This window comes from Hirundo rustica, chromosome 7 (assembly GCF_015227805.2).
Source record: "Hirundo rustica isolate bHirRus1 chromosome 7, bHirRus1.pri.v3, whole genome shotgun sequence".
Lineage (NCBI taxonomy): Eukaryota > Metazoa > Chordata > Aves > Passeriformes > Hirundinidae > Hirundo > Hirundo rustica.
In genome coordinates, this window is record NC_053456.1 from 6,205,334 (window position 1) to 6,217,675 (window position 12,342).

At 37.7% G+C, this 12,342-nt stretch overlaps 1 protein-coding gene across 1 annotated transcript in view; it reads left to right on the forward strand.

The window, feature by feature from the left end:
• The window catches only part of DARS1 (aspartyl-tRNA synthetase 1), a 36,571-nt gene that overhangs the window by 12,823 nt on the left and 11,406 nt on the right, over positions 1-12,342 (forward strand). Inside the window, exons 5-7 of the mRNA XM_040069995.1 lie at positions 5,950-6,052; positions 7,321-7,401; positions 7,861-7,920. Coding sequence (XP_039925929.1) covers positions 5,950-6,052; positions 7,321-7,401; positions 7,861-7,920 — 244 coding nt within the window. The remainder of the gene's footprint in view (positions 1-5,949; positions 6,053-7,320; positions 7,402-7,860; positions 7,921-12,342) is intronic.

Below are 12,342 nucleotides of genomic sequence, written 5' to 3' on the forward strand. Positions count from 1 at the left end.
TACTTGTTTCCCTTATTATTTATTTGTGCTTCTGAAATGATTACATGCTCATCATCACCAGTGGTGTAACTCTGTTACAGCCTTTTGGGATTCTCTTTTGGGGTTTTGCTTTTGATTTTTTTAACGTCATTAGTGCAGTCATCTCAGGATTCCTTCCCACCAACAAACCTATTTTATTAATATCCTGCCATGCTCTCACTTTTTCCAGTGTTTCATCTCCTCCAATTCTGTCTGCTGTTGCCACTGCAGCTGCCTCTCGTCCTTCAGAGGCTGCTGCTGCTCCCTGCCTGGTGAGTGCACGTGGGGTCACTGTGTCAGCAGCACCTGAAGCGGAGCCCCAGTACGTGCCTGTCCTCAGTCACTTCCCTGCTGCCTTTCACCTGCTCCAGAGTGATCCCATTATTTCTAGCAGATGAGGCTGGGCTTAGATGTCTAAAAATAACTTTCCTGTTTCCCTGCTTTTCTCAGTGTCTTTTTTTACCATCTCATTTCCGACGTGTTAAATGAGGAAATACACATTTAATTGAAGAAAACGTTTAACTCAAATATTTAAACTTCAATTAAATTTTTAAATGTTTTCACTGATAGTATATAAACCATATTTTCCATGTGCTGTTTTCTCCTATTTTCATACTGTGTGCACAACTTCATTTAAAACAGTTTGTAAAATTCTGCATCTTGAATTTTTAATTTTAGTTGACTAAATAATGAGCTTTTTTAGTACAAATTTTCATAAATTATAAACAAACCAGTTCCTCTTTTAGATATTGGCACATGGAAACCAAGAACTTTCATAATGTTCTGTGGTCAGCAACATTCATACAGTAATTAACCACCGTTGTCATTAGAATGCGAGTTTTTAGTGACAGATGCTTTATAGTGGTTCAACTCAGGTTTACAAAGAAATTTCTGTGAGTTTAACCATGGAAAGTTTCTAGTTGAACTTCCAAAACAAACATAGCACAGAGCCAGTCGAGATACAGGATTGGCAGTTGTGGAATAGTTCTTCTGTCTTTTATCAGAAAAAATCATTCAGCCCCGTCCTGCAAGGGATGCAGTGTAAGAGAGACAGTTAATTGTCTCTTTTCAATAGCAGAGGTGCCAGTTAGTAATTTATCTTAGTAATTTATCAACCTGCTTTTTTCCATCGGGCTTTGGGTGTGGCTGGTTTTGGTTTTCTTTCTCCTTTTCTAGCTCAGCAGGCTCCCTGAGCCTTTCCCGCCACCCCACTGCCAGAGCCACGTGAGCTGATAGAGCAGTTGGGAGAGGTGGTTAACAGATTCTAATTGAGCTCCTCAAAGATGCACAGGAAGTGACTTGTTGGCTCTTTGTAGTAGACTAGAAAGTAAAAATGCAGGAAAGAGATTGAAATGGAGAGGGGGAAAAAATGGTTAACTTGTATGAAAATAATTCACAATATAGAAAAATATGTGGAAGTTCTTTAGATAGATAAATTGGTAATACCAAGAAGACTGGTATTGCAGAATGATTTCTTCATCTGTTTCTGTTTAATTTTTATCAGAAGACTGGAGGAAAATGTCAAATTGCAAAGTTTGCTGGTGATGCAGAAATTGAACTGGTGAATGGAGACTCAGGAGTGTATAGTAACCATGGTTCCTTTAGAACAATCACTTCAGTGCTCTTCAGTGTGAATTTGTACCTTTGTGATTGTTTGGTCAGGTTTTGTGGGTGTTCAGGATTAATAAATAGAAAAGTGCAGACAGAAATGTGAGATTGTGATAGATAACTGACTTTACAGGAGCCCATGCAGTTCTCTGACTTTTGGAAAAGAGGAATAAAATGCCATTAATGTAATATGTGCCTGCTTTTAGGCAATTCTGGAATATATGGTCCACTTTGGTTGTCTTTGTGTCTAAATACATGTTAGGTTGGAAAAGGTTGATGGTGAAGTTGCAAGAAGAAATGATACATGGTCAGGCAAATCTGCTTTCTGTGACACTAAAGAAAACTCTGTGCTATCCTGGAGAAATTAGTTAGTAATTTAAACCCCAGTCGGGTGGTGCTATGCCAGATCTTCTGCCAGCCAGGGCTCTTTACATTGCACATACAAAGGTGTGACAGGATGCAATGAACAGAGGATGAAATTAAGGGAATTTAAAAAGGAAATAAAGTGTAGATTTTTTTACCTGAAAGTTACTAAAAATGCATTGTGGATTTTGTTAAAATCTTCAAAAGCAGATGGGCTTTTTTTTCCCCCCAGAGGATACCCAGGTTCAGCCAAGTGTTAGAATGTTGGTATAGGAAACCAATCATTACATTTTCAGAATGAATAGAATAAGAACAGGTGTTTACCTAGCTTTTTTGTATACAGTGTCAGATAATTTCCTTTCAGGGGGGCTTCATGCATACTTGCTATATTTGTGCAGGCAGGATCACAGTTGTTCTTGTTGAGTATAAAATGTTTATACTCTTAACTACTAAAAAAATGCACTCATTTTTTGAAAGTAAACCATTGCCTTCACTTTCACTGGCATTCAGATAAAGGATCATTAATTATTATGTAATAAGACAATTATTTAATATTTTGTGTTTAGTGATGTATTAATATAATTTGTGCAGTCTGCTTACAGAAAGTTGTTGAAGCAAAAACAACAAAATGCCAGGATAAGTATAGGTGGTATAGAAGAAGTAAACGTTTTCTATTTAAAGTCTATAAATAACCAAGTTTCTTGCTATTCTTCAGCCTTTTGACCAAGTTGATTGTGATTCACTTTGGGAGGCCAGCGTGGGTTCAGCTTGCAACACAAAGCTGTTGATGAAAGATGTTGTTATAAAGACTGCAAGAATGCAATCCTGTGGTTAAAAGAGAAAGTCTTGGCTAATAGGCATGCAGCTAATTAAGAGGGACATAAGGCATCTAGTGGACACTTTAGAAATTATAATCTTGATCTTTTTGAACATATATACGAAATAGTTTCCTGTTTTTTATTGTTGCACTTCATGAATCTATATACTTAAATAGTTTCTGTTTGGATTAAAAAATCTAAAGATGTAATTTGTGTTTTCTTGATGCCTTAGGGATCCTACTTTAGTTTCTAGTCTCTGGTAATAATAATTACAGGTAAAAATGTGGTTGTCCTTAATGGAAAAGGTGGTGCTTTGGCATGTTTTACTGCTACTTGTTCACTTTTTATTGGTGTTCGGGGGTTTTTTGTTACCCAGGGGATTTCTATCAAAAATCACCTAGATGACTTATTCCTGCTGCTGTGGAGAATGCTTTCCTACAGTTACTGGCATTTTATTAAAACATCTTTGTTTCTTGTTGTGACTTGAACTGAACATGCCACTTCAGTAACATCCTTGGAATTACCTTGGGATCAAAGCAGCACCTTCCAGGTTTCTGTAGTTGATGTTTGATGCAGTGTCATGGATTTCAGACACTTCAGCTCTAGGTCCAGCTGAGCACAGGTCGCACAGAGCTAAAAACACAAGCTTTTATTTCCATACTGGATTGAATGTGGAGTCTAAATGAGGAAAAGCACCTTTTTTAATTATCAAGTGAAAGTTTACAGGAGATGATGGATGTTTATTAATTCAAAGATGGTCACATGCAGTAGGACCCTTCCTAGTGCTTTTGTGTGCCTAGGCAATTAATTGAATCTTACAGGGACCTACACAGTTAGGAACACAGTTGAAATACATCTTAAAATCATGGCAAATGTAATGACTAAGGAATGCTACAGTTTTAAATGTGTTCCAGATCAAGAAACATGTTTTAATTGCTACTCCAGTGTAGAGATGGAGAGAAAGCTCGTTTTATCCTATGTGCAAAGTTTTAAAATTAGGCAAGTTTGCAAAGCAATATTGCAGTTACAGTGATGTAAAAGTCAGTTTCTTCCTCTATTTTTAACCTGATACCATAATGCATGTGTTGAATTCCTTGCATGTTCTGATCAGAGTTCTGTACAGACCTCACTAACAGTTCTCAGCCATGGGATCACCAATCTAATTAAGAATTCATCATACAACATATTTATATTTAACTATTGTTTTGTTTTTCACAGCACAGAGAACTCCCTTCAATAAGTTTAAAACATTATTTGCTGTTGTTGGGGAGAAGGCTTTTATTCATCAGGTTAGAAACTGATATTTTCAGTGAAGACACTGCTATTCATGTCATTAGTGGTGTTTTCTGGACATTTGCCAAAATGTTGACATGGAAAAGGAAGCAGGAAAAACAGAGAAGAACTGTTTAGGGGAAAAAAGTTCACATAAGAGTTTGTAAAACTTTAATTCTTTTAGACATTCACACATTTGAAAAGCAAAGGGAATTTATAGTTACACTTAATGCTGGTTTAGCATCATATGTTCTCATGGATGATCACGCTCTCTTGCACCCAAAGCGCTCTATTGGTTCCACAGTCTGTGTGCGGAGTTTCGAACAGAATCATTTGTGGCAGAAAGTACTTGGGAGCACTTGGTGCCATTTCAATTATCCTTTCTCATATTTGTTGCCTCTGCTAAACTAATGGAGACAGAGACTCACCCATAACTAAATGGATTCTTTTTGAAAGCCTACTCTCAACCTCTGCTATGTACAAATGTAATCGTGATTTGAGCAACTGTAGCTCTTCTAAAGTGTAAATGTACCAGAAGAACACGCTGTTCACAAATTTAATGCAGTACATGGAATTACCTAATGGTTAAGTAAGTCAAGCATATGAAGCACTCTTGTCTGTATTAACTTTAGAGCAGCTAATAAGTTCTATCACCTGAAAGTATTACCATAAAAAAAAAAAAAAGTGTAATCAGGTAAAATACTCAAATTTAGCTTTTTATTTTTTAGTTAATTGGAATTTACTCATAGTGCGACTGTTAAGTTTTGAGAATGTGATGCTTGAATTATCCACTGTTACATTAATATAATCAAAATTTTCAAGATTTTTATTCAAAGTAAAAAAAGTGCCAGCCTTTAAAAGTTGAGCATTGTTAATGGCTCTTTGCTTTGCTGCTTTCAGCAGTGGCCAGCTTGTCTGATGACATCTTCACTCAACTCTTATTATTTGCAATTAAATTGTGGGCCTGATACTTTCCTGCTGTCTAAGGGCTTAGGTGGTCAAGTGATGTACATAAAGTGCTTTCCTGCTTTCTCAAGGAGGATTCACAATGAGAGATTAATGCAACATTAGTTTTCCTAAAAAGGAAAGTAATATTTTTAGATATTTGGCCTCTTGTAAGCTAACAGAGAGACAGTGCAAATATATTTTCCAGTTAGGGTGAGATCATCTGTAGAAAAGTGCTGGTTTAAACTCCAGTAACTTAAATGTGTGAATAAAAACTGCTCATACAAATTCTTTTCTCATCTCTGACTCCTGAGGCTTTTGTTGCTTGCTTATAGCACACACACTTTATATCATTATATCATATCTTTGGAAGACTTTCAGAATGGTGTGTGGTGTTCTAATGTACTCTTGGTGTTAATGGAGAGCAGTTGGGATGTCTCCTGTCACAGAGAAATGACTTTGGAGCATCTTGCATCTTTCAGTAACAAGTATGTAGGTTAAACAAGCTGAACTAGTTTTGATTTTCCCCTTTAATTCTAGGACTTCCCTTCAGTTTGTTGTTCTGCTGGTGAAGACACATCTTGCAGATAATTGCATCAGCTGACACATGGAAGAGTGTCTGTGGCCTAGAAAAAGAGCTCTGCCACTTGTCAGTTCATGTATAAACACACACACACAGAGAATGGGCAAGCACTGAGCTCAGTCATAATTCTTTCCCTTTCAAGTCTTCCATCCCAGTTTGAATTCATTGTGGCTGGGGATATTTCAGCAAACTCCTTCATCAATCAGTTATTAAAGTAACTTCAGATCCTTTTCTCTGTTCTGTTGTTCAGCAGTCCATACAGTGCCTGAATGGTGCTCAGTGCTGAGGCTGCTGCAGAGTGCAGTGGAACTTGCTGAGCCTCCTGTCCTGTCTTTATTACAGCATCACCAAAGAGAGCATTGTGGACATAGAAGGCGTTGTGAGGAAAGCACATCAGAAAATTGGAGGCTGTACTCAGCAAGACGTTGAGCTTCACGTTCAAAGGGTAAATTTTTGAGCAAATGGAGCACTGGTTATTTGTTTGATAGATTATCTGTTGAGACTGTCTGTCTCTCTACGTACATAAACTTTGTCAGTAAGGAATCTCATGCCAGAGAAACAAACTGCTTTAACCTACAGATTTCAGTGGTTTATATGTAAAAATCAAACACTTCCAGTTTTAAGATACTTGGAGTTTGTATTTCCCTGGTTTTATCTGCCATTTCAATTACAGTATCAAGTAAAATAAAGTCTCTCACTAGAACAATTTGGCTAGGAAAGCTTGTAGTTCTGGTTTTTGATTGTTAACTGCAGTAGATACTGGAATAAAAAGTTTGCTTCTTTTTAAGTGCAAGTCAGGAGTTTCTTCTTTATCAGAGTTACAATCTTCCCCTCAGTACAATGGACTGGAATACATAATTCTCAAAGAAATAAGCTCTCAGTGGCTTAACTGTATGGAAACTTTTGAAATCTAAAGTTCCTGGAGCTTGTGCTGTAGGGCTGGAGGAAGTGTAACTTTATAATTTGTTTAAATAGAAAGCATATTTAAACCTTTATGTAATATCCTTTTTTTCTAAAGCTTCTTAACTAAACTGTGTGCCTACAATACAGCTGAAACCCAGTCGCCTCAGGAGTAGAGCACAATGCCTATTATAGCAGTGAGGTAAATCTTACCTAACAGCATTGGGGAAAATCTGCAGATTTTGAAGAAGCATGTTTTAATATGTGTGCAGATTATCCTATGCTTGGTTTTTCTGAAAGAACATCAAATTCACTGCTCCTCTAGGAGCAATACTAAACCATAAGGCACAGCAAGTTGGTTTTCATTCTCTGATTGTATTTTAGTTATCTCATAAATTTTTGAATCTGAAATAGCTCTTTCAGCTATATTCAGATGATAAGTAAATGATACATTAACAAAGAGAACGGGGTGATCTTGCTGGAATCAGAACCCAAAACTCATTGAAAATCTGGTATATTCAGAGCTGGCATTCATGCCAAAAGGCTTGTCCCTCAGGCTGTATGAACTTGCTCAATTTGGTGCTTCCCAGAAGAAAAAAAGATACTTAAATCTTCCAAAGGGAAAGCAAGAACTAAGCACTTCAGTATTGTCATGAGAATGCAGAGTGTATCTCAAGTACTGGAATAAAATCACAGCCTTGGAGCGAGCAGCCTGTGCAAACACTGTTTCAATTCTCTGCTAGAAATACCCTTTCGTAAATCACACCTCCTTTTGAGCAGAGCCTCATGCTATTTCTGTTCTCTCAATTTCAGATCTATGTGATCAGTTCAGCTGAACCCCGGCTACCCTTACAGCTGGATGATGCTGTTCGACCAGAAGTGGAAGGAGAGGAGGTGAAAACTTTGCATCCTCAAATGCTTTTTATTGTCTTTGTAGCTGAACAAAAGCACGAAAGCCGAGCAACTTCCTTAATGCGGTGATTCTGGGGGTTTGTTAGGTTTGCATTTACTTCCTTTGTGCTATCCAGAACTGTTCAACAGCTCTATAGCTTTGATGTCTGCTGAACTGCAGTAGAAGGTCAAAACCAGAGGGTTTCTAATTTTGTGTGTGTGTCTGCTGCATCCTCATAGCTGGGTTCTGCCTGTGACCTCTGGGAGAAGTTACACTTAAACTTTGCTCTGCTGCCAGCTTGCTGTACGTTCTTTCTAGAATGATCTAGAAGTTCTGCTGAACATAGAAATAACCCTCTGCTTTTAGCCAGAGGGTGTTTTTCTCTGTTGAGGTTAAGTTTTGGTTTTGTTTCTCTTTTGAGTATGTGTATATTCACTATGTGCTTTTGTGCAACTCTTTAGGATGGAAGAGCTACTGTAAACCAAGATACAAGACTGGACAACAGAATCATTGATCTGAGGGTAAGGAACATGCAATGCTGCAGGTTTGCCTGCAAGTGTTTATTCTTCATATTTCTGATCCACAAAGCAATAAAGGTCATGGATTTGATGGAATTATATCGTTGGCCAGAAGAAAAATAAACAATACGTTTTTGTGGTTTTGTAAAAGCACAGGATTTTTGAATCCTAAATGTTCGCCTTTACTGACAGTAATTAAAGGACATCTATTGGTAGTTCAGAGGCAAACATTGGTGATTTGACATGTGGCTGTTTACATTTGGGCTTTTCATCTGCCAAAGTCAAAGGTGACCAAATCCGGACAATTTAGAGACATTTTTTCTCAGGTGTAGTTTTTGTTAGCCAAAGCCTGTAAAGAGCTCAGTTTCGAGGTATGGGATGGAAGTTCTGAGTTTTAACAGGCAGTTGAGGTGCTGTAATGCATGCCTTGCCAGAGAAATTGTACCAGGCCACGATACCAGTCTCATTCTCTTTGTTTCTTCCACAGCATTCGTGTATTTCCCCTTTTTTTCCTGAAACACCTTTCTTTATCCAAATCATAGAGACTCAGCCTTCTGTGAATCCATAGGCCTTCCAAATATTTACCATTTCTGATCAGCAGCAAAATACTCTCTACTAAATTACTTACAGAATTTTGAGTCTTTTTTTAATGAAACAGCAGCTGACACTTAAGTGGGTAACTAACTAAGTATTACTGACTTGAGACATCCTGGTGTTTTCCTAGGCTTTTTAGCCATTTTAGGCTTTCCACAATAAAATTTTAAGCAACATTGAAGGAAGACTCTGCTTAGCTCATTTTTTTTGATACTTAGTACTGCCTTCAGAGTTCTTGATAATGGCAGTTTCTAAGTAAATCAATCTTTGCACCTGAGAAATCAAACAAAAACATAATTTATTGGAAAATTTGGAAAAGTTCTGGCACTGAGATACATACAGCTTTTCAACATCTGATCGCCTTAATTCAGCAACTAAAACTGCTTGTGTCAATTTTTTCGCTTGTACCAAAGTTAATTGCTTTTCACTTGACCCAATGTACAATACTAACTTCAGTCTGTGGTTACTTTTCAGGGTACTCAGTATCTCATCATATTGGTCACTTAATCTGTCTTAAATTAAGCCTTTAATGAAAATAATTCTATACTAATGATTGAAAGTGAAAATCGTTTGAAGGACCATCAGTTTATGGTAGTGCAGAGGCAGTGTACTGAATAGAAGGGGAGAAATCTGGGGTGCTTGAGCTGCAAGCTTTATTTGAACATCTGGTGATGAATAAAATTAACCGACAGCACTCCAGAGAAACCATTATAGAAATGGCAAGAAAATCCATTATATTGAAGAAACACCTGTATAATAAACTGAAAGGAGCCATGAGGCCCAAAGAGAACAGAGAGATTATACAAAAGGAAATAACATTTAAAAATACTGGGTGAAAATGGCTTGGAGGTATCCTTGGCTGTGATGCAGTTGAGGGCATCTGCGTAGCAAAGATTAAGAAGATGGATAGTAATGGGAAAAGAAGGAAGACTCGAGCCAGAATAAACACAAGAGATGGAATGGAAAGGGCTGGACTGAAGTTCTTCTGCCCATGTACACATCCAGTTCAGCATGACCCTCTCAGTACTTCTGAAGTATCTTTGTCAGTACAGCAGTAGGGCATTAGTTGTCAGTATTCTGCCTGGAGGGTGCAACTGCTGACCTGAGTGGATGTTGCTGTAACCTCTTCTGTGTCCCAACCGCTGTTGGGACACCCTTTCTTCACTTCAGCAATGTCTGGCGCTTTGTTTTGAGCTCTGAGCCTTAACTCTCCTGCGAAGCTGTTTTTCTCCTTAGCTCCAGCAGCTGCTGCAGTGTGGTGCTAAGCAGCTGTTCCATGCTGAACAGGAGTTCAGGTTAGCTTTTCACACAACTGGTGGAAGGATGAAATGCCAGTTCTCAGTACTGCACTGTCTATGTCTCATCCTGTGCACACACCTATTGCTGGGTGTGATCTGGCCACAGCTTGCCCATGATTAGGCTTGGGTGTCAGTCTTGCCTTTCTCCTCTGCACAAGAAAAGTTTGTCTCAAACTGTGTCACATTTCTGTGTGTCTTTTCTGTTGCACCTTTCATTAGGTGTTTCAGAACAAAAGTAGGTTCTAAATACGTGTTACTTTAATCTTTTTTTAAAGGGACTGCTGAATAAGCAGAAAAGATTTTTAATGAAGAAAGGGAAAATTTCAGTGAGACCACATGCATTTATATATATATATACATATATATATATCTACATCCTAAGCACTATATGTAGTGGAATCACAAGAGTAGGAATACAGAGAAACCCAAAAAGTAGTAATTGATTTTCAGTGATTTGGTTCCAATAGATTGGAGCTACTGGAGTCCAAATGGGGCTTCAAAGAGCCTTGAGTGTTTCCAGTGCACTGCATAAGTGGGCATATCCTAAGGAGGATTGCAAACGTGATGTGTTATCTGAAACCATTGTTCCTACAGCTGTTCCTTCTGGGAAAACCGTATCATGGGCAACAGGGAAAATGTTAACAGAATAGTTCTAATGGAGATGCTGTGATGATCTGTTCCTACAAGTGTGGGAGGAAGTCTAGCCACAGATAAATGTATCAGGCTCTGGTTTCCTCAGTGCCCCAGTTTTTTAAGGGAGGAGGCGGTCACTGAACATCAAAAATAGGGACACTGTTATTTTGAGAAAAATTTACCAGACTAAATGCACAGATCTTGGCTAGGCTCAGACTAAAAAAAGTCATTTGTATGCAGCTAAAATTATTTTTGTCCAATTAAGTGCAGTATTTAAAGTTAAGTAATTAGCTAATTTTAAAAAGTGATTAACGAAGGAGTTAACTGGATAGGGCCAAGTCATGATAAAGTGGAGCTGGGAAACTCAATTATTACATGAATGAAAAAAAATGGATTTCTGAAAATAGCATCACTCCATGCAGCTATGATGGATACCAAGGAAGGTTTGATTATGAAGCAATACAAGGAGTGTAATTAATAATAAGGAAATTACATTAGTGGAGATGAAAGATGCAAAGTATGTTACAAAGATTGCAAGACTTCCACTCTTGTGTACATGTGGAAATAGACTGAGTATTGCAGTGAATTATTAGCAATCTTGCATTTTGTTTGCTGACAGAAGTGCCTGGTAGTTTAGGTTTTTTAAGGTTGAGGGTGGGAAGTACTTAAATGCCAAGATGCCAAGCTACTGCTGTAGTCATTATTGTGAGTTATGGAAAGAAAATGGTGATTAATTAGGGCTAGGGGGTTTTGAAAATCATTTCCTAAGAGTGATTTCTGGAGAAGAATGAACCTGTTCCTGGCAGGTTAACTCATAAAATACAGATCATACCCTTGGAGTAGAAAAGTTGGGGTTTTAGTGAAAAGAAAGCTAGTAAGAAGAAAACAGTCGTTGTATAGACCAGATTTTCCTTCACATAACCACAGGTAACTGTGAGGAAACCACTGTTGACCTAAGTATCTGTTTTTCACAATGGCTCAATGAAAATCAAACCAAACCATAGAGATGGTTGATTTACCATTCACTTATTGCAACAGTTAAAAGGGGCAAAGTAGAGCACTGACTGCATTTTTAAATCTTTTCTGCTGTTCTTAAGAAAAGATACTTACTTTTGATTTTTCTAAAATGGTGGTGTGTAGACTCCCCATGTCTGTAAAAGGACCTACAGAAACTATAGTTCATGAAGTTCTGTGGTAAATGAAAAGTAATGAAGAAAAGACTAGTGAAGACTTGGGTTTTACTTCTCAGTTTGTCTTTGAAAAAGTCTGAAGAAAGAAGCAATTTCAGATTCACCCAGGTTTACAGTGGACCTGACTGATGTCCTTGCTCTGGTTCATTTTTTGTGTTCAGCAGGACTTTTATCTCAACAGTTATCTGTCCAAATGTGACTTGAATTATATGCCTTTGTCAGTCCTGTTGCTACAATTGTGTGTGCTAATGCCCAGCTCATTGAGACCAAAGCAAAGCCTTTTTAGGGTCAGTATTACCCTGTTTATGCTGCTCAGGGTAGAGCATTAACATTAAACTGCGTCTTTAGTAGTTTATGGATGTCAGACTGTGTTATGTGATGATCCAGCTGTACACTGATCTTAATGCACTGTTTTTTCCAAATACTCAATTACTTCAAGCTTGATTTCGTTGTGTTGGATGCGATTTCCATTGCAAAAGCTGTGTTCTTCCTGACTGAATCCAAGCTGTAATAAACTGCAGTTCATGGACAGTGATTTGGCAGTGTGTACATACACAGTCCCAGTTATTTAGTTATTTGCAAACTCCATGTTCATATTTTCTTGTACTATAAGTAATGCTGAAATTTGAATAAAAGTTGACTTCAGTCACCCTGGGGTTAAAAAAAAAGTTATTTAAGATAAATTCCATTTCCTAGCAAAACCTTCATTT